General features: G+C 36.1%; 1 protein-coding gene and 1 long non-coding RNA gene across 3 annotated transcripts in view; one reads left to right on the top strand and one right to left on the bottom strand.

Moving 5' to 3' along the window:
- Nucleotides 1-16301, top strand: part of mical1 (microtubule associated monooxygenase, calponin and LIM domain containing 1) — a 36573-nt gene extending 20272 nt beyond the window's left edge. For both annotated transcript variants that reach the window (XM_082145527.1, XM_082145526.1), the window contains exons 13-24: nt 83-279; nt 2080-2186; nt 2589-2669; nt 3274-3466; nt 4626-4696; nt 6717-7479; nt 7567-7682; nt 9846-9953; nt 10147-10240; nt 12459-12549; nt 12922-12995; nt 14012-16301. In XM_082145527.1, the coding sequence (XP_082001653.1) occupies nt 83-279; nt 2080-2186; nt 2589-2669; nt 3274-3466; nt 4626-4696; nt 6717-7479; nt 7567-7682; nt 9846-9953; nt 10147-10240; nt 12459-12549; nt 12922-12995; nt 14012-14148 (2032 nt within the window). In that variant the 3' untranslated portion in view covers nt 14149-16301. The remainder of the gene's footprint in view (nt 1-82; nt 280-2079; nt 2187-2588; nt 2670-3273; nt 3467-4625; nt 4697-6716; nt 7480-7566; nt 7683-9845; nt 9954-10146; nt 10241-12458; nt 12550-12921; nt 12996-14011) is intronic.
- LOC309481043 lies at nt 15740-17379 on the bottom strand. Its single transcript, XR_014199869.1, has 2 exons — nt 17302-17379; nt 15740-16934 (listed from the first exon to the last, which is right to left on the bottom strand). It is a non-coding gene; the product is annotated as an uncharacterized lncRNA (long non-coding RNA).
- Nucleotides 17380-19591: the final 2212 nt, after the last annotated feature.

The following is a 19591-nucleotide window of genomic DNA, read 5'->3' as shown; positions in this document are numbered from 1 at the left end:
TTGCTTGATACTCTATCGTTCAACAGTTTGGGTATACACAATAAGTGCATACAAATAATATGCATGCTGTCCTCTCTTTCAGTGACATGTCTCGTCTAGATGAATATAACATCACTGCGAACAATAAGCTGGCCTTTGACATCGTGGAGAAAGTGTTTGGCATCGCTCCCATCATGCATGCCGCTGATATGACCACTTGCGGAAAAATCGACCAGCTCTCAATGGTGGTCTACCTCACACAGATACGCAGCGCTCTCACCGAGAAAGATACACCAGCAGGTAATGATTCATAATTCATAATTCACAATTATGAAAGGCACTTATAATGGTTGTCCGAAATATATAATAAAACAATTTGTTGCCTTCATGTACGATCCTTATACTTGGACATTTTCAGCTTGGTTTTGTTACGACGTCCCTTCTAGTGAAATAATTTAACAAACAAAAATGAGTGAACAACGCCACTGCTCAGAACGATTTTATTAATTCACTCAAGACAATGTATAAGCAAAATCAAACAACATGCCAACCAAGTAAGTATTTAAAAGAGCGGACAACAACTAACAAAGAGAAATATGAAACGCAAAGCATAACAAAACACAAATAACATAAAACATAAAGAGGCTGCGTAAGTCTTTCATCTCTCCTCTTTCTCCTCCAAATTGGTGTCTTTTATCTGCCGATTTCAATCAGCTACCTTTCAAATGATGAACATGTGCGTCAACCTAACAGAAAGAGAGCATGCGCGCGCCTATAGAGATAGAACGACGCCAAAGTAAACAAGGGAGGAACAAAAAAAAAAAAGCATAAGACACAGACTAAACCACAGACCGTAACAGATTTTAATGCATGATCTGTATGGACTATAGAGGCAAACTCTTATAATAGCAGCGCTACTGTCTCTTTAAGATCCCTTCCCAGCATGCACTGCTGTGAACAGGCAGTTTTCTGCTGTAGTCTGTAGTCTGACAGCAGCGGCTGCAGCAGCAAATGCACTCAGCTGGGGAGAAATCAGCTGCTTACGGAGGATTCGGTGGGAGTGGATCTGATTCCAGCCTCCACACACACACCGCTCTATGAGACGGATTTTGAAACGGCATCTGTTGAAGAGGAATCACAGCCGTTAGAGGGGCTTTAGGGAGCTGGATTCAGCGTTTAGTTGTTGGATGCTGTGTTTGGGAGGGGATCTCACACAGATGTTCTCCAGGTTGAGCTGTCACTCACGCAGGCTCTGGATGTGTGTATTCTGGGGAAGGGGGTGGGATCCAATACAGCTCATCTCTAACACGCCACTGCAAAGCGCATATTGAATGTGACGACTCGAATTTGTTGCAGTTTAAAGGGTAGGAGGATATTTCATTCGGTTTTGTTTTTTTGTTAACGCAATGGTTATTTTTTTTATTTCAGTTTGCTTCCGTTTTTATGTATTGCTGAAATGATTTGATCAATTGCATCTAAATTGCATCTAAAATGCACGGTTTATGTAAGATTGTTCTGGATTATGAAATAATATATTGCATTTAAGAGATTATAAATGATGTTTTTCTTGTTCACTCGTGTGTGTTTGTGTGGAATATGTTTGATGTTTAAAATAAATTTTGTGATATCATAGCATATTTAATGTACATTTTTCTCAGTGTTGATTTTTGTACGTTTAATTATTTTTTTATGAAAAATTTTTTTTTATTATTTTACATTTAATTTAAATGTATTTATTTATATGTTATGAGTTGTAGGACTACAATTAAAGTACAATGCTCTTAAGGTTTTGCTGCAATATGAAAAGCTTAAATAATAGATCATGTTATGGGACAGATTAATTTTTTGTTTTGTTTATTATCTGGAATCTGTTTTTATGGCTTTATAAGCATTTTGACTTTACATAAAAATGTTATATATTCTTTCTTTGCCTCAAACTTATTTTAATGAATGCATTTTACTTTACTTTTAGCCCTGCGTGAGTAAACATGTTAACCAATCTACAAATATAAATGTGAAACTATTTCTGGGAGACAGTTACTTGACATCTGTTTCCATTTATTTTCTTCTCACTATTTCCATTCTTCTTGTCTTCCTCAGAACGCTGCAACAGCCTCTCCCCCAACAATACCCTCTCGCTGTCCAGAACCCGCCTGGCCGTCTCCTTCCTCAACACGCTCAAGCGCAACTCCCTCCAGAGACGCAGGGTACGCAAACACCTGCGTGTTATGTAAAACAAACCCCCATTTTGTTTACAGTGTAGCAGTGGTGCCTGTCAAAGGTCATCTTTGGTGTATTGGGTTAAATAGAGCATGAAATCATGTGCAATCTCTGTCGTAATGAACCACAACATTAGGAAAACACTAAACGCCCCCATTACACACAGCTGTTGCCACAGCCAAATACTCCCATGCTGCGGCCACAATGAGGAAGTTACACGAGGGAAAGCGAATAATGAAAGGACGAGAGAAAGGGGGATGCTAGTGTTTGCTTGCTGTCCGTTTGCAGTGCATGATAACGGTGAAATCATTGTTTATTTCTGTCGATCTGCTGTCGCCACATTACGTAACCTGAGCTATAAATGAGATCATGTGACCCGTGTCTCTCAGGACCGACTGGCTTCGGAGAAAGGACCAAAAAAGCAAAAGATGAAGGAAAAAGAGGAGGAGAAGGATGTGAAAGAGGAAAAAGTAAGGGTTGAAATATAGTTCTTCATTTAAATGGTGACTAAAGTGTTATTGTGACGTGTTAAACACCTGCTTGGAGTGAAGACCGATATTCTCTTGTTATTTCCGTGGTTTTTAGCAGTATATGCAACAAATGATAGAATTGTAGATACAATATGGGTGGCTTGATTACATAATACATTTTTTAAATAAATAAAAATCTCTCAGGTCAGGATCAAAAATGAAATTTTTTTTAAAAAAAAGGTAAATTCCTTTTTTAATTCAATTTAATATTGAATTTTAATATATATTTTATTAAAGATATTAAAATATTATTTAATTTACATATATGAAATAGTTTTATTTAAAACTTGAAACCCCAATTACAAATAAACAGTAGAGAGCTTAGAACTGTAAAATTTGTTAAAATATGGAGTGTTTATTGTATCTTTTGTGCATTATTTATTGATAATTTAGTATTTTATTCGATTTAAATAAAATTTGAATAAAATAACTTTAAGTATTTGTACTCTGACACACACAACTTTGGTTCCATTTGTCACGTCTTTTAATTCATTGCTGTATATGAATTATCAGTGCAGTATCTTAAACCGTTGTTCATGTCCAGTGTGCGGCGCCTGTGGAACCGATGTCCTCATCAGAGACGTGTGGCAGTGAGCTCTGTTACTTTTGCAAGAATCATCTCTACGTGCTGGAGAGAGGAAGCGCCGAGGGCAAGTTCTTCCATCGCAGTTGTTTCAGCTGTTATCACTGCGGCTCCACCCTGCGGCAGGGCGGATACACTTTCCACTCCGACATGGGTAAGCCCAAAAGACCCAAAGCTTCATATTTTTTTTTTTTTTTTTTATACTAATTTAATTGAATTAAAACAAGGTAACTAATTGTTATATCATGCGCACGATTTAGTAAAACGAGGGAACGAATTAGTAAAACGTGCAAGTCGTGGGAACGACTGAAAATAGTCCCCATCAGTAACTTCCAACGTGACCGGGACTAAGTTTGTCTAACCTATTAGACCTATTTTCAGGCGCTGCGTCATATCATTACGCCTGCTGGACTCATGGTACGACAGCAAAGTTTCTTGATTATTACGCAGGAATGAGAGTATAGTTCCTAGCCATATCAGCCTAGAAAATCGCAACTTTACATTTTCCGACGGTCTTAGTACACGATGTAACTACAGAAGAGTCAAGTTTTAAATAGGAAAAATATCGAAACTCTTTGGTCATTTTTTTGAGAGAGATGCTAATGGTCCTGTCCGATTCAATGATCTATGCTAAGCTATGCTAAAAGTGCTACCGCCAGACCCGGAGATCGGCTGAATGCATTCGAAAACGGTAAAACTCAACTGTTTAACTCTGGGGGAGTTGTAAAATGAGCCTATTTCCAAAAAAAGTGGAGTATCCCTTTAATTCGTGGCCGCGATATACATATTTTTTTCCCACGTGTCATGGGGAAGTTTCGTTTTTATTTTAGTTTAGTTTCGTAGATCAAGGGCTAATAGTAGGTACAATGTAGGCCTAACTAGGTACAATGTAGGCCTAACTAAGTTCTGAAAAATAATAAATATTTCAGCATTGTTTTTCGTTTTTTACATTACGTAATAAATGTTATTGTATTATTTATCATGCACTTGTTTCTCATCTGCTGTCATAAGGAATGAAACATCTTGATGTTAAATAAAATATTACATAACCTTTTAAAGCTATTCATAACTCGTACAGTGTGGAACACTGTCTTATTAGATTATGGCTATTACAACACATGTAAATTACAGCCAACCTCCAGTTTCACCTGTGGTCCATGATTCTTACATGATCCTGCTTTCCCAACAAGAAAAGTGGGGCTTGTTCAATAATTCACTGCTCGTTTGAAAAAAAACTGCATGTGCATCCATGTTACAGCCCTTCATATTTACAGCTGCTCCTGAGCATGTTGTTGAATTAGATTTTTCTTCAGGGAGATTCTTCTGTGAGCAGCACTCAGTGGCTGAGGAAGAGGAGGGTGATGAAGGTCACAGAGGCTCACAGGTATGAATCACATCAGAGCTAATGAGACGCTTGATTGCCTCCTATTTACCGTCGGATCTCTTGTGTGAGGATACTGGGAACGTTCATTATTTTTAGTGTCGATATTGCACTGAGAGTGTGGGTAGCGTAATAACTTTCATTAGCAAGTCATTGTTCTGTAGTTCATGTACACAGAAATATGAAATATGATCTATTAGGACATGATACCACAGGAATACCATGGGAATATAGGATTGTAACACTATTTTCACATTTTCTGAAGAAAATCTATGAGGACCTTGGCAAAACTCTAGGTGACTATGGAGTTGCTAGAGTGCTTTCTGTGGTTGTGGTAGTTTTTTTTTTTTTTTTTGGTCTTGATAGACTGATGGTCTTTTCTTCACTGAGATATATTCAGCCATTTTGTTATGACGAGATCTAATGTGGGTCAGCTGCTGCGTCAGGGAAAACATTTCCTTTCCTCTCTTGCTCTCGAGTAAAATAGTGTTTTAGTGTGTGTGTGTGTGTGTGTGTGTGTGTGTGTGTGTGTGTGTGTGTGTGTGTGTGTGTGTGTGTGTGTGTGTGTGTGTGTGTGTGTGTGTGTGTGTGTGTGTGTGTGTGTGTGTGTGTGTGTGTGTGTGTGTGTAAAGCAGTGCTTGTGGTATTGGATTTCGTAGTGGTTGGTCATAAGACTCCTAAGAGCTGATGCAGTTTTCTGTGAGCTGATGATATTTTTTTGCTGTCACTTTTGTGTTGGCTTAACTTATTAGGTAACTGTTAGGTAACTAACAGTTACCTAATCTGAGGACACTACTACTTATTTTAATCAATCATAATATAAGTACCCAAATGAAGATGAGAGTGCTTAGCCAACATGTGTAATATGCATCCTTGTATTAAGGTCCCATTTAGTGTTGGTTGGGGAATTTTCGTCAAAATAAGAGTAATTTCAATAGGAATCTGTGATCTGGAATTTTGCATGTGTGAGTTGTGCTTCATATATCATTACACTATTGACCATAGACAATGGACATTTTTGCCTGTGAAGTTTTGCTAATGTAGTCGACTGTACCTTGACTGTGATGGTAACAAACTTCAGTTATCTTAATCTTATCTTAAAATGTTATTATTTTGGTAGTTTGCTTGTTATTCATGTTGGCTATAGGGACTGGACAGTTTAACACATTCCTCTGACTGATTCTGAAACCTTAACAGTTTCATGAACAAATCGATTCTTTAAGTATTTGTAAAGTAATTACATATTTGGAAAAAAAGAAATTTAGTTTCATTTGCAAATGATGTGATAGTTACCAAGTAAATTTAAAACGACACTTACAAAAGGTGTGTTTACACAGACTTTTTAATGACTTTCCAATTCTTATTAGCCTTTTAGTCTTTCTAGCGGTTGATCTGATACAGTTAAAAATATTAACAAAACTCATAATGTTCATTTTTAACATGCCATATGAACTAGTCAGTAACTGAACTGATTCAACTCTCACAGTTAGCTGGATGTGTTTGATTCTCTCAGAATCGTACTACTCTGATCACGTTATTGTTGATAGATGCTCTTCAATATGCTCAACCACGACCATTCTTGACCTGAAATCTAAAATTAACCGTAGAAGAAGACACTGATTCAAAAATATGAAGCGCAGCGCAGCTGTTTTCAACATTCATAATACAAAGTGTTCCTTGAGCAGCAAATCATCATATTAGAATGATTTCTGAAGAGTCATGTGACACTGAAGACTGGAGTAATGATGCTGAAAATTCAGCTTTGCATCACAGGAATAAATTACATTTTACAATATATCAAAATAGAAAACCGTTCTTTTAAATTGTAATAATATTTCACAATATTACAGTTTTTACTGTATTTTTGATTAAATAAATGCAGCATTGGTGAGCAGAAGATGCTTCTTTCAAAAAGTAGTAGGGATGGATGGATGGATGGATGGACTAACATTTGTGTTCATGAACACAGAATATATCTCAGGCCCAAAATATCACAATAATGTCATGTTTTTCTGTTTTCTAGAATCATGTTGAGAATAGTCATAATGAAGAGGATGATAAGGAAAAGACACAAAATGGTGAAACTGTAGAGATGGCATCGCCTCCTCCACATGTCTCTGTAAGACGGAAGGGCTCATATAAGATATCTGTTGACCCTGACTTCGAAGAATCGAATGAGTGCCCTACTCCCACGGAGCAAGATGACTATCTGTCACCTGACCTTAAGGAATCTCATGAACCACACAAACCCTCAGAGCTCAATCCAGAGAGCACAGGCATTGAGAACCAACAAAATAACAGCAGCCCGTCAGTTCCAGTGCCGGCCCCGCGAAGTTCCAGAGCTTTGCTCAACCCTCCGCTCCCAAAACCTCGCACTGTCCATAACGTGGTGCCAGAACCCTCAAATATCCCAGAGGAACCTGAGGAAACACCTGGCTCCAAACCCAAACCGTCCCTGCGCAAACTTCAGCTGAGCGAAGAGGAAAAAGCTGACCTTCTCAGCCAGGATTCGGACTCTGAGACGCCCGCCTCGTCTTCTGCAGCCTCCACCTCCTCTTCCTCCAAGCAGCATGAAGGAGTCGAGGAGGAGGGATACTGGAGCGGAGGCATCGCTACACGGAAGAGCTTGCAGAACCAGCTTAACCGTCGCTGCGTGAGAAGGAAGAGCGAACCTCCGCCCACCATCCAATCGCAGCACGGAAAGACACGCTCCAAGTTTTCCCCGTGGAATCTGTCTTCACCACGGCTACAGCAGCGCTTCAGCGTCCTCCGAGTCGGACCTTCAGGTTGGAAGCCCAATGTTTTTGTACTTCTTTCTAAACGGCTTTAGGTTAAACTTAGTAGCTGATTTTTGGTATGAATTCTCTCATCAGAACAAACTCAACCAGACCATTATGTATCAGAAGATGATAATGAAGAAGGTGCTGACGATGACGAAGAAGAGGACGAAGAGGATCTTCAAGAAGAAGACCATTTTTTGGATTGCAAGGTGGGAATATGTTTAAATTAGTTTCATTCTGAGAACTTATTTAGTCAGAAGACCAAATTTCCATCCATACCAACCAGATTTTATAAACCTAATTTACAAACAGGTAGGAATATACAGTTATTGTTTTGATAATGCTTGATTGTGATGTCCCCAAACAAAACTTTGATGCCATTTCATCAACTAGGGCTGCATGATTTGGGGGGAAAAACTAATATATATATATATTAGGGCTGGGGGAATTAACGCGTTAATCTTTGCGATTTAATTTGAATAAATGGATAAATTGTGTGTGTGTGTGTGTGTGTGTGTGTGTGTGTGTGTGTGTGTGTGTGTGTCGGCGCGCTGCTGCGCTCTTTGCTCAATGTTCTGCTCTGTCGTTAACGGCCCAAACGCTCCAATCATGTACCGATCACACACTGGAAAAGCAAAGTCCGCTCAAATAACGTGAAATTTCTCAGTAGTAGACTTCTGTTTGCAATAGCATAGGCTATAGACTCAGTATAGACTGAGCTGGTATAGTCATGCTGGGCAACAATGGTAAAATGACATGCTCTGATCACATGCTCTGGTAATAATAGCTTTGTAGGACTATATTTTATTTTGATAATTAGTAAAAAAAAAATAAAAAAGTTAAATTGATTGATGTTGATTGATTAATTATCGAAAAATAATAATATATTGATATATTGATGTTCAATATTATTTTAATACAGGGCTATTTTCTGTTCCTTTTTTTTCCCTGTGTTGTTTAATTTAATTAGGTTATTCTAAGTTTAAATATTGATGATTACAAGCTTGGGGGAAATGCAATTAATTGCAATTAAAGGGGTGGTTCGGGATTTTTGACATCGGACCTCATTTTTAAGTCAGCCTGGTTGTTATTCATCAGTGGAGACATTTTTTTTCCAAAATTATCCAGTCCTTATATTTGGATAGTTAGCCGATGCTAGGCTAGCGCGAGTCAATGGTATATGTTAGCCAGCCATTAAAAAACGTTTTACCCACTCCACAGTGCACCAAACGCAAATCAATTATAACACTAGACTATCGATGTATATGTCCGTTGAGAGAATAATGTTAGAAATCAAACTTACCTTTCATCTCAATGATCCCAAAGGAACTAGTTTCTCAGCAGCTGCGGAATTTTACTTTGCTCCGGTTAGTAATGCGGCAAAAAGTAAACACAGAACAGAAGCGCACTGTAATCAGTGTACCAGCGGCAGGTAAATACACTTGCGTCATGTGTGTACCGGCTCACTCGGTTGCCTAGGTAATCAATATCACTCCGCTGCTGCTGTAGACAAGGCTTATGATTACAGGGAACAAATTATAACTAATGCATTGAGATGAAAGGTAAGTTTGATTTCTAACATTATTCTCTCAACGGACATATACATCGATAGTCTAGTGTTATAATTGATTTGCGTTTGGTGCACTGTGGAGTGGGTAAAACGGTTTTTAATGGCTGGCTAACATATACCATTGACTCACGCTAGCCTAGCATCGGCTAACTATCCAAATATAAGGACTGGATAATTTTTTTTTTTAAATGTCTCCACTGATGAATAACAACCAGGCTGACTTAAAAATGAGGTCCGATGTCAAAAATCCCGAACCACCCCTTTAATTACAGCAAATTGTGCAATTAATTAGTTAATTTTTTTTAATCGATTCCCAGCCCTAATAGATAGATATAGATATAGATATAGATATATAATTTTTTTGTGATTTTAAAATGCAACTAGCTTGTTTGTGAAGCTGCACAATTTGGCCCAAAAATGTACATGACGATAATGATAATAATAATAATAATTATTAAATTTAAGTATTTAAAAAAAAAAAAGTATTCTATATTAATATGACTATAAAACTAATAATTATTAATAATTTCAAATATATATATAAAAAAAGTGTTATTATTGTAATATTTCATTGTAAAATAAAAACAGAGTATTTGATAAAAGATTACAAAAGACAAAATAATGATACTGTACAGCTGTAAAATTACTAATATTTATGTCTTAATTTCTTCATTTCCATACAATTAAGCTTTTATTTTGGCAGAAAAGCACTGAATCATGATCATGAGATCATGTTTTCTGGTAGACTGATTCAATTCTCCCAAGAAATTGTTGACTGTAGGTTTGTGTTGTATGTGTTCAGGGGGGCGATTATGAGATTTCTGAGTCAGAGAAACGGGACCTAAAGAGGATGAAAACTCTGGAGCGGAAAGCTAGAATGAGCGAAATCCAGCGCTTCCACAAAGCTCAGGTGAGATATAATATAAAGCTATATAAAGCTCAAAGCTATACTGTGTAGATTGTTTCCCATAATGCTTCAAAACAGAAAACACATGCCACTTAAAAGAAAAATCAGCATCAATTTATATCAAGATGAAAAATAGAGTGATCTGAGTTTCATTCTCATTTGGTCTGATACTGTTCTGGTTCTGACGCCCACACAGACGATTCAGAGACGGCTGGATGAGATAGAAGTGACCTTTAAAGAACTGGAAGAGAAAGGAGTGGAGCTGGAGAGAGTTTTGAGAGGAGAGGCTGGTATGACATCTCATCCATCTACATGCACCACTAATGACTTCACTTCGTCACATTATACAGCAGTCAGAATGTGTGTGTGCTAAGACTCTCACTGAAACCCAGTGAACTTGTTAACCCCACACTTGCACGTCACCAAGACGTACCAAGATTATTTTGTTTTCAGAGTTACAATAAGAGCTGTCTAATACAGCCGGGCATTTCGATTCACAAGCTTTCGATTAAATTTTGATTCAATATCACTTCATTTGGATATGTATTTCAGATACAGTACAGTCCATTTTTATCAAGGAAAAACTAATGTTGTAAACTTTTCAATTGGCACAATTAATTGAACATTTACATTGCACATAAGGCAGTTTTTATAATAATAACATTTGGACAATAATATTAACTCTTTAATGACATAAATATGTTTCTGCTCCACTGTTTTTTATTTTTATTAATTTTTTTACGTTGGTTCAGGTTGTCATAAAATAGTTTTCATGCTGAATTTATTCAAACATATACTAAATATTGAAGAACAGATTAAGTAAAAATATAATGAATCTGTAATATAGTGAATATATATTTAACAAAAATGATCCTCTCTTAGCTAACTATTGATTTATGGTAATTGAATGGCTTTTTTGAGGCAAATGTAACATTACGTGACGTTGTTTGTTATAAAATTGACAGAATTTGAAAACTAAGGGTGTTTCTCAAAACCAAGAATGCAAAGAACGCACTAGTGTTCATGGGGAGAATGCTCTTGCTAGTTGTTCTTGGAAGAATGAACTCACATGGTGACGAACACACAGAACGCTGCTGACAGTTTGAGACGATGTGTTCTTGCTGGTATTGCGCAATAATAGCCCCGCACAGACGCCGTCTGCAGTACCCAAACATAACGAGAATTATTGACGATAACAGCCAGGCTTTATCGCCCAAGCCTACCCTCAGCTCAAGGGATTACTCTACAACAATGTAATGTATATTCATAACAATAAAGCAACGCTTATGGAGATTCTCACTTCCGAAAACGTTTGAGCACATTTTCGATTCGCCATAAATTTTTGTAAAAATGCCAATATTTGAAATCTACACAGTTGATTTCTCACATCAAATGTTCTCAGAAGTGAATTTAGTGATGAAATAGCGTACGAAATTGTAGAAAAACGACTTGCTGTATTGACCTTCCTCGAATGCCGAAATGAATGCTGGGATATTTCTGCCATCAAGTTCACACAAGTTACCAACCGATGCATCCTCGGTAAAATGGGCGTGTCAAGAACACTTCCGGGATTTATAACCGTTCTTGCCAAAATGCAAACTTGTGTATTGGGACAGTACTTGTGGGGCAGCGACTGATGACGTCACTGATGACCACAAGAACACAAGTACAGACAAGAACGCATATTGAGAAACGGCCTAAGACTTTGTTTCAGATAAAAAATCATTGCGAATTATTGGCTCTACAAAAAATGTTTAGTGAAATTTTGGGTCGCGCTTTAGATTAGGGTCCAATTCTCACTAACTATTAACTATGACTTTTGCCTCAATAATCTCCTAATTACTGCTTATTAATAGTTAGTAAGATAGATGTTAAGTTTAGGTATTGGGTAGGATTGAGGAATGTAAAATATCTTCATGCAGAATAAGGCATTAATATGAGCTTTATATATACTAATAAATAGTCAATATCCTAGTAATATGCATGCTAATAAGCAACTAGATAATAGTGAGAATTGGACCCTAAACTAAACCAAATTTTGTTCATGCATCATCTGAAAAGAGCATAGACTAAAATATTGATTATTTGGATTTAAGAATCTGGATTAAAGAGTATGGATTAAAATTGAGAAATCAACCCAGCGCTACTGTCTAACATTAGGACAATTCAGCAGATGTTTTATTAACGTATAAGAGTTTCAATGAACATGAATATTTTTTTATATGCAAATACGTAACTTAAAGCTTTAATTTATGTTTCTCATTATGCAAATGATAAAATGCTTGAAATGAGTTTTTTTTGCATATACATTTCTTTAAATTATATTACTTTGAACTTTTTGTGCCCTGCATACAACTCCTTCAATACTGTTTTAAAAGCATCCCAGGATGCACTGTAAGCTGATTAAGAGAAGCAAATGGGTGACATAGTGTGGCGACGACTGAGGATAAAGGAGATCTTGTTGCTGTTGGTGTCGTAACCTCCTGTGTGGATGTATGTGTGTTTTAGTGTCAGGTGACCCTGAAACGATTGACCAGTGGATTGATCTGGTCCAGGACAAGAACAATCTACTCTCAGAGGAGTCTGATCTCATGGTGGCGTAAGTCTGATCACTGTTATTAATTGAATTAATAAACATATTGGTTGTTTAACCAAGTGGTAACATCAGCATTAATACAATGCACATTTAAGGAGCTCAATAGCAGTTATTGCTCAAAGAGCATCATTTATTTTTGCATGTGTAAAGGAAAACCTCACTGAAAGCCAGCTCAGTCTCGTTGCCCTTGGAAACCTCTCTTCTGCATGTCTTTGAGCACTAATGCTTAAGATGAATGCTCAGAGTGGCCTCATTTATTTAACCCACCGCTTTGCATGTATTTATCATGGATTGGCTCTGTGTTAGAAACTAAATTACAGGCTGTGCTAACAGCAGCATCATATATTTGTGTGATTCTGGTTTTGTGTTTCAAAGGTCTCGACAGCTGGAGCTGGAAGACAAACAGAGCATGTTAGAGATGGAGCTACGGCGATACATGGAAATGGATGGTGGGAAATTAAAGATAATTCTGTTCAAACTAGTTTGATTCTATTTCAGTTTGTAAATGGTCGCTAATATACCATGTTCTGTACATGTAATTATATAATCATTATATTCTCTTTATGTAATATTCATTTAAATAGTCATGTGTTCTTCTGACAAATGAATTTGGATTTAATTACAAAAAGTCCATCTGTCAGTTAATATGAAGTCATAAAAGCTTCATGTGTAATAATAAAATAAATATATATTATTATTATAATTTTGCTGTTAGTGCACATGTTCCAATGCAGAGCAAATGCAAGACACATTTTTTTTTATTGTATTTAATATTAAATAATTTGAATTAATTTAAATAATTTAATAATAAATTAGAATTCAATTATTGTTCATATTGAAATACAGTGTTACTTGTCATCATATTCTCTTTATATAATAGTCACTTTAATAGTCCTGTGGAATGAATTACAAATAGTCCATCTGTCAATTTTTTTTAAGTCATAAAAGCTTAATGTATTAAAATATTTTTCAATAGAGTTTATTGTATTAAATTATGCAATATTGAATATTTTAATTATTATAATATTTCTAAATATTTAAATAATTTGAATTAATATTATTATTATTATTATTATGATTAAAATACTAACATTTCTAAGATAGTATTAATTTGATTTAAATTCTTAATTCTAAAGGGCTATTCACACCAAGGACGATAACTACAACGATAAAGATATAGTTCTAAAAATCTTTCTAAAAATAAAAGAATAGCAGACTCCACACCCTAACTTTAACGCTAACGGCACAGAGGAACAATATCGTTGGAATCAGAATTTTTTTTTTCCAGCTGATGAACGATAAAAACATTGACAGCCAATCAGAATCCATCTTACAAAACTGCAGCGTGCGCTTAGATTTATCAGAACGATATTGCCCGCTGGTGCGGTCACTAGTTATATATTATTTTTTTTATGTAACGTATGCACACATGCATTAAGATGTTGCTATGTTGTTGTGCGTGTAGAATCTGAGAAGACCCCTGAGCAGCGAGCACAGGAGGAGCGGATCCTGCAGGAGATGCTGGACGTGGTGGACATGAGGGATTCACTGGTGGCCTTCCTGGAGGAGAAGAGGTTGAAGGAAGTCAATGACGAACTGTAGTTCTGTAGGCAGCCCAGGTCTGATCTGGGACTAAAACACCACAAAACACATGCCACAACACCCTAAGGGAGTAGTTCACCATTAAGTTAATCATTTACTCATCCTCATGCTGTTCTAAACCTTCTATAACTTTCTGCCTTCTGTGGAAAACAAAAGGAAAAATTTTGCACAATCTTCGGTTTTCCATACAATGAAATGAAATGGTACTTAAAGGGTTAGTTCACCCAAAAATGAAAATTCTGTCATTTAATTAATTAGTTCCAAACCCGTAAGACTTTCGTTCATCTTCTGAACATAAATGAAGATTTTTTGGATGAAATCTGAGAGCTTTCTGTCCCTCCATTGACAGCTACGCAACTACCACTTTAATGCTTCAAAAAGCTCATACAGAGATCGTAAAACTAATCCATATGAATTAAACGGTTGAGTCCAAATTTCTCAAGAGACATGAATTCATATGGATTAGTTTTACGATCACTTTATGAGCTTTTTGAAGCGTCAAAGTGGTAGTTGCGTAGCTGTCAATGGAGGGACCGAAAGCTCTTAGATTTCGACGAGCTTCGTTTGTGTTTCGAGGATGAACGAAAGTCTTGCGTGTTTGGAACGACATGAGGGAGTAAATGCTGACCGAATTTTCATTTTTAGGTGAGCTATCCCTTTAAATCCAGTTTTATTACGTTTTTAAGAGAAATTCAATTTCAGCTTTCAGATTTTGAATGTTAAATGTCACTGTTGCCAAACATTAATGCTTCTCATGTGCCTCGTAACCAGTTTTTCAGTGCTCAAAATTTTAATATGCATATCTTCAGATTACACGTATGAGATTTGAGCGTTACAGTGGAGAAGAAGACTTTCATTTCAGTATGTTTCCACACAAAGCGACTCATTTAGACAACAGTATATGGTGCTTTTCGTCCTTTTTTTAGGCCTTTACAGCTGTGTGAACATCCTGCACCCACATCTCTCGTGTGCTCGACGAAAGAAAGAAATCATACAGGATTGCACCGACATGAGGGTGAATAAATGATGCCAGAATATTTACTTTTGTGTGAACCGTCTCTATTGATTCACTGATATTGCATATTTTAAAGACACCCAATGACTCGACATTGCACCACTTTGTGCAAAAACTCTGCTCTTGAAAACCAAAGAGTTAAACACATCTGTGCACACAGTCACAATGGTCTAGCTCCAAAATAAATGTGCTTTCTAACAGATATATAAACTCTGAAGACTGTGCCAAATGTTGTGAAACTGCTCATCCGTCCCAGACGTCACATGGCCTTTCCCGAGACCGACGGCGGTCACGAAACGAACTCAAATACACGGGACTATCGAATTTGCTGGGTCAGATGTATGCGCACACATGTGCAATTATATTGCATCTCGCACTTTTATAAAAGTCTATCAAGGTCATGTATGTTCTTAATATCAAGAGATTATATAAAAGGTATATACACATTAATGCTGTTGTATTTGGCGGATCCTGATGCCAATATCATGTCTTAAACAGCACTTGCATTGTATTATTATGAATATATTATGGCTTTGCAACATTAAGAGATTCAATATCACAATGGGCTTTTGTGCAGTGTATTGTTTTGTTTTGTTTTTCTTGTAAGTGATTGTATTTCTCTTCACACATTATTATTATTATTATTATTATTATTATAATTATTCATTGATTTGATATTTTCTGCATGATCATGGTTTTGACTCTCAGGGGAACATCTGCCTGGCCCGGTTTCCATTTATATATTTCTACTTAATTATGTATATTTGCGAAGTGTTTACACGGTGTATCATACTCGTTCATGAATTAATTTTAGGGAGGCACAAAGGAAGTTGAGTGAAATTTAACACGTCTGTTTGTTCCTTTGCTGTATGAAATTCCCACGGAGAATTATTACTTGGAACATTTATGTGTTTGCTAAATCAGTTTTCATTTTTGAGGCTCTGAGAATAATTAGTGCCATTAATTCTTGTCAGAGAGGAAATTTGTGGTAGTGTGTTGGGAACAGTGGTGTAATTCTTGCTGTTTGCTTTTGTTCCCTGTATTTCTTTTCTTTAAACATGTTCACATACACAGCAGTGGTTTCTTTTCTATGGGGACAGTAATTCACTTAATATGCTAATAAAATATCTAGCACTTTTATGTTTTTCCTCTCGGTTGGGTTTCAGTGCTGTGAAAACGGCCTTGATTTCTTCATGCACGTCAGAAACTGATTTTGAGCATTGACGTCACGGCTGCTTTGGCACGGATGTGTTATTCGACAGGTATTTTAAAATGTATGTGAAACAGTATGTACTTGCATTTATCATGTTTGAAACCTTGACATGATGACCTTGACATACACTATACTATACTATACTATACTATACTGCAGAAATAGTTGGGGTAGGATGGTATTATGCTGTTCTCCACATATCCTTTGTCTGTTAATAAGTCCTTATGAAATCTTTGCAGAAATGGAGTAACCACATTCCTGACACATAAAATGACATTTTCTCTCATTGCTTTTTTGCTCTGAACTTTGTTTGGCCTTGTGTTGCGTTTTTTTTTTAGGTCCACCATCACCACTAGAGGGCCTCCTTCATCAGCTTTAGAAGGAGCAACAGGATGCACAAGGATCATGACCAGGTTTGATTTAGGTTTTATATCTATTCTAGATTACTGATGCGAGTACTGAGTACACAATATATTGTATTATATAGTACTGTTTATGAAGTCAGTATACGTGTTAATCACAAAATTCCCTTTTTCTACAGTAAATATTTAACTAGGCCTATTTATTTATTTTGTATAATTAATGTTGTGTATTATTTTATCATTTATTTAATTCTATTTTAACTAAGCCTATTTATTTATTTAACATAATTAATGTTCTGTGTATTATTTTATCATTTATTTAATTCTATTTTAACTAGGCCTATTTATTTATTTATTTTGTATAATTAATGCTCTGTGTATTATTTTATCATTTATTTAATTCTATTTTAACTAGGCCTATTTATTTATTTTGTATAATTAATGTTCTGTGTATTATTTTATCATTTATTTAATTCTATTTCAACTAGGCCTATTTATTTATTTTGTATAATTAATATTCTGTGTATTATTTTATCATTTATTTAATTCTATTTTAACTAAGCCTATTTATTTATTTTGCATAATTAATGTTCTGTGTATTATTTTATCATTTATTTAATTCTATTTAAACTAAGCCTATTTATTTATTTTGTATAATTAATGTTCTGTGTATTATTTTATCATTTATTTAATTCAATTTTTTTAACTAGGCCTATTTATTTATTTTGTATAACTAATATTCTGTGTATTATTTTATCATTTATTTATTTATATTATTTACTGTTATATTTACATTTATTTATGTTTTATCAATATATTATTTATATTGTTTTTATTTCTCACAGTAAGATAAAATAAATAAAGACTCAGAATATGTGGAATATAGTGCTTGAGTTGTATGGATTATGTTTATGGTGCTTTAATGTCATTTTTTGAAGGTTGGCAGCCCCAGTCCTCCAGTTTTATGGTATGGAAAATACAATTTCTTCAAATTATTTTGTGTTCCACAGATGAAAGAAAGTCACTGGAATAACATGAAGGTTAGTAAATGATGATGTAATTGGTGTGTGTGTGTGTGTGTGTGTGTGTGTGTGTGTGTGTGTGTGTGTGTGTGTGTGTGCGTGTGTGTGCGTGTGTGCGTGTGTGCGTGTGTGCGTGTGTGCGTGTGTGCGTGCGTGTGTGCGTGCGTGCGTGCGTGCGTGCGTGCGTGCGTGTGTGGTTACAAGTCGGAGACTCTAAGCATTAGGCTAAATGGTTTAAGATGTCGTCTTGCAATAAATGTAAGATATCTTCTTGTATGCAGGACACTTTCAGGACCTAAAAAATGGCATTCTCACCGAAAGACCATCCACCTTTGCAGCAGATCTAGGATCAGTTGACTTCAGATATTTGATGGTAACTGGATCAGGACACTGGTCCCAGAGCTGTACACACTGCAGGTTAACCCAAACTCCTCAATTTGCTTAGGATCAATTTGACGAGTTCCACGTGGATGGGTCATAGAGGGTGATGTGGGTGTTGTAAACATACTGACTTATGCTTAGGTCAGATGCACGCTGCTTCTCGGCAGATGCAGAAACCTCTAATGAAATGCCATCAGAGCCATCTGTGCGCTCCTCCATCAAGAGCTCTACTGAAGCACAACAGATGCTCATTTGATTTGATGAGTATGTGCCTGTTCCTCAATCATGGCCTTTTTAATCACTGATACTTTTTAAATTACATTTGCCGTTCCTCCTCTAGAGAATCAATTTGATTTGAGAGGGACAGAGAGAGAGAAAATTGTTTATAAAATTGTCCATTTGTTCACAAGCTAGCATTTAGCAATGAGGGTTTTTCTTCTCCCTCAATAGTTCATATTTGTTTTTAGCATATTTCTGTTGCTAGCTATATTTTTCATAAAATGGTAAACTTATTATAGATAGATCTCAGTGAAACCAGGTGATACTGTATTACAATTATACACATTTATAAGACATTTAGAATGCATTAATCACAAAATAAGCCATCATATGACTTGCAAATATAGTTAAAGTCGAATGGACAACTGTTATTATCTCCTTTTTTTCTGGTAAGCTTTTGTTGTATGGAAAAGAACATAAATCCTGGCTAATATCTTCTTTTGGTTTCCACATAAGAAAGTCATACTGGTTTGGAACGATATATATGACAGTAAATTATGACAGAATTGTAATTTTTTTACCAAGATTTCATAATTTTTCTTTATCCTGTTATTGGTTACTTTATCATCATCATTTTCATGTGTCCTGTTACTTTCTCTCTTCCTCTATTACTCTCTGACACCTTTCATTTCACCAAACACAATCTGAGTTACATAAGACATCATTGGTCATGAACGCTTTCCAGTGACATCACTGTCAGATTATCACTGGCTTTAGATTAGAGCTGCTTTTTACTGTCCAGCCGAAGCACAGTAGAGGTTTGTCAGCAATAATCAGCTTTGATTTAGGGTTGTGTAAACTTGCTTTAAGGATATTACATTTTACCATAGAAAAAAGTGTCAGAGGGATTGGTGGTAACACTTTAAGTCCCATTCATTAACATGAAATAATACCTGCGTGGGTCATCATAGACATAAACAGAGAAAGTAGCTCCGGCTTCAATGTTCTAACACAAGACGCATGCAGTTCGTGAGCGGCAAAAGTTACGGACTGCAGCTTTAACATTAAAGTTGCAGTAAGTGATTTCTGAGAGAAGCTGTTGAAAGTGGATCGGACCGAGCTGCAAAACACACTTGTAGCCAATCAGCAGTAGGGGGCGTGTCCACTCCTGATGGGGGAGGAGAGAGAGTGGGCCAATCAGCAGTAGGGGGAGTTTCCACTCATGATGTGG

The sequence above is a fragment of the Leuciscus leuciscus genome (assembly GCF_965113295.1).
Source record: "Leuciscus leuciscus genome assembly, chromosome: 18".
In the NCBI taxonomy this organism is placed as follows: domain Eukaryota; kingdom Metazoa; phylum Chordata; class Actinopteri; order Cypriniformes; family Leuciscidae; genus Leuciscus; species Leuciscus leuciscus.
This window is presented reverse-complemented; position numbering and strand designations above follow the sequence as displayed.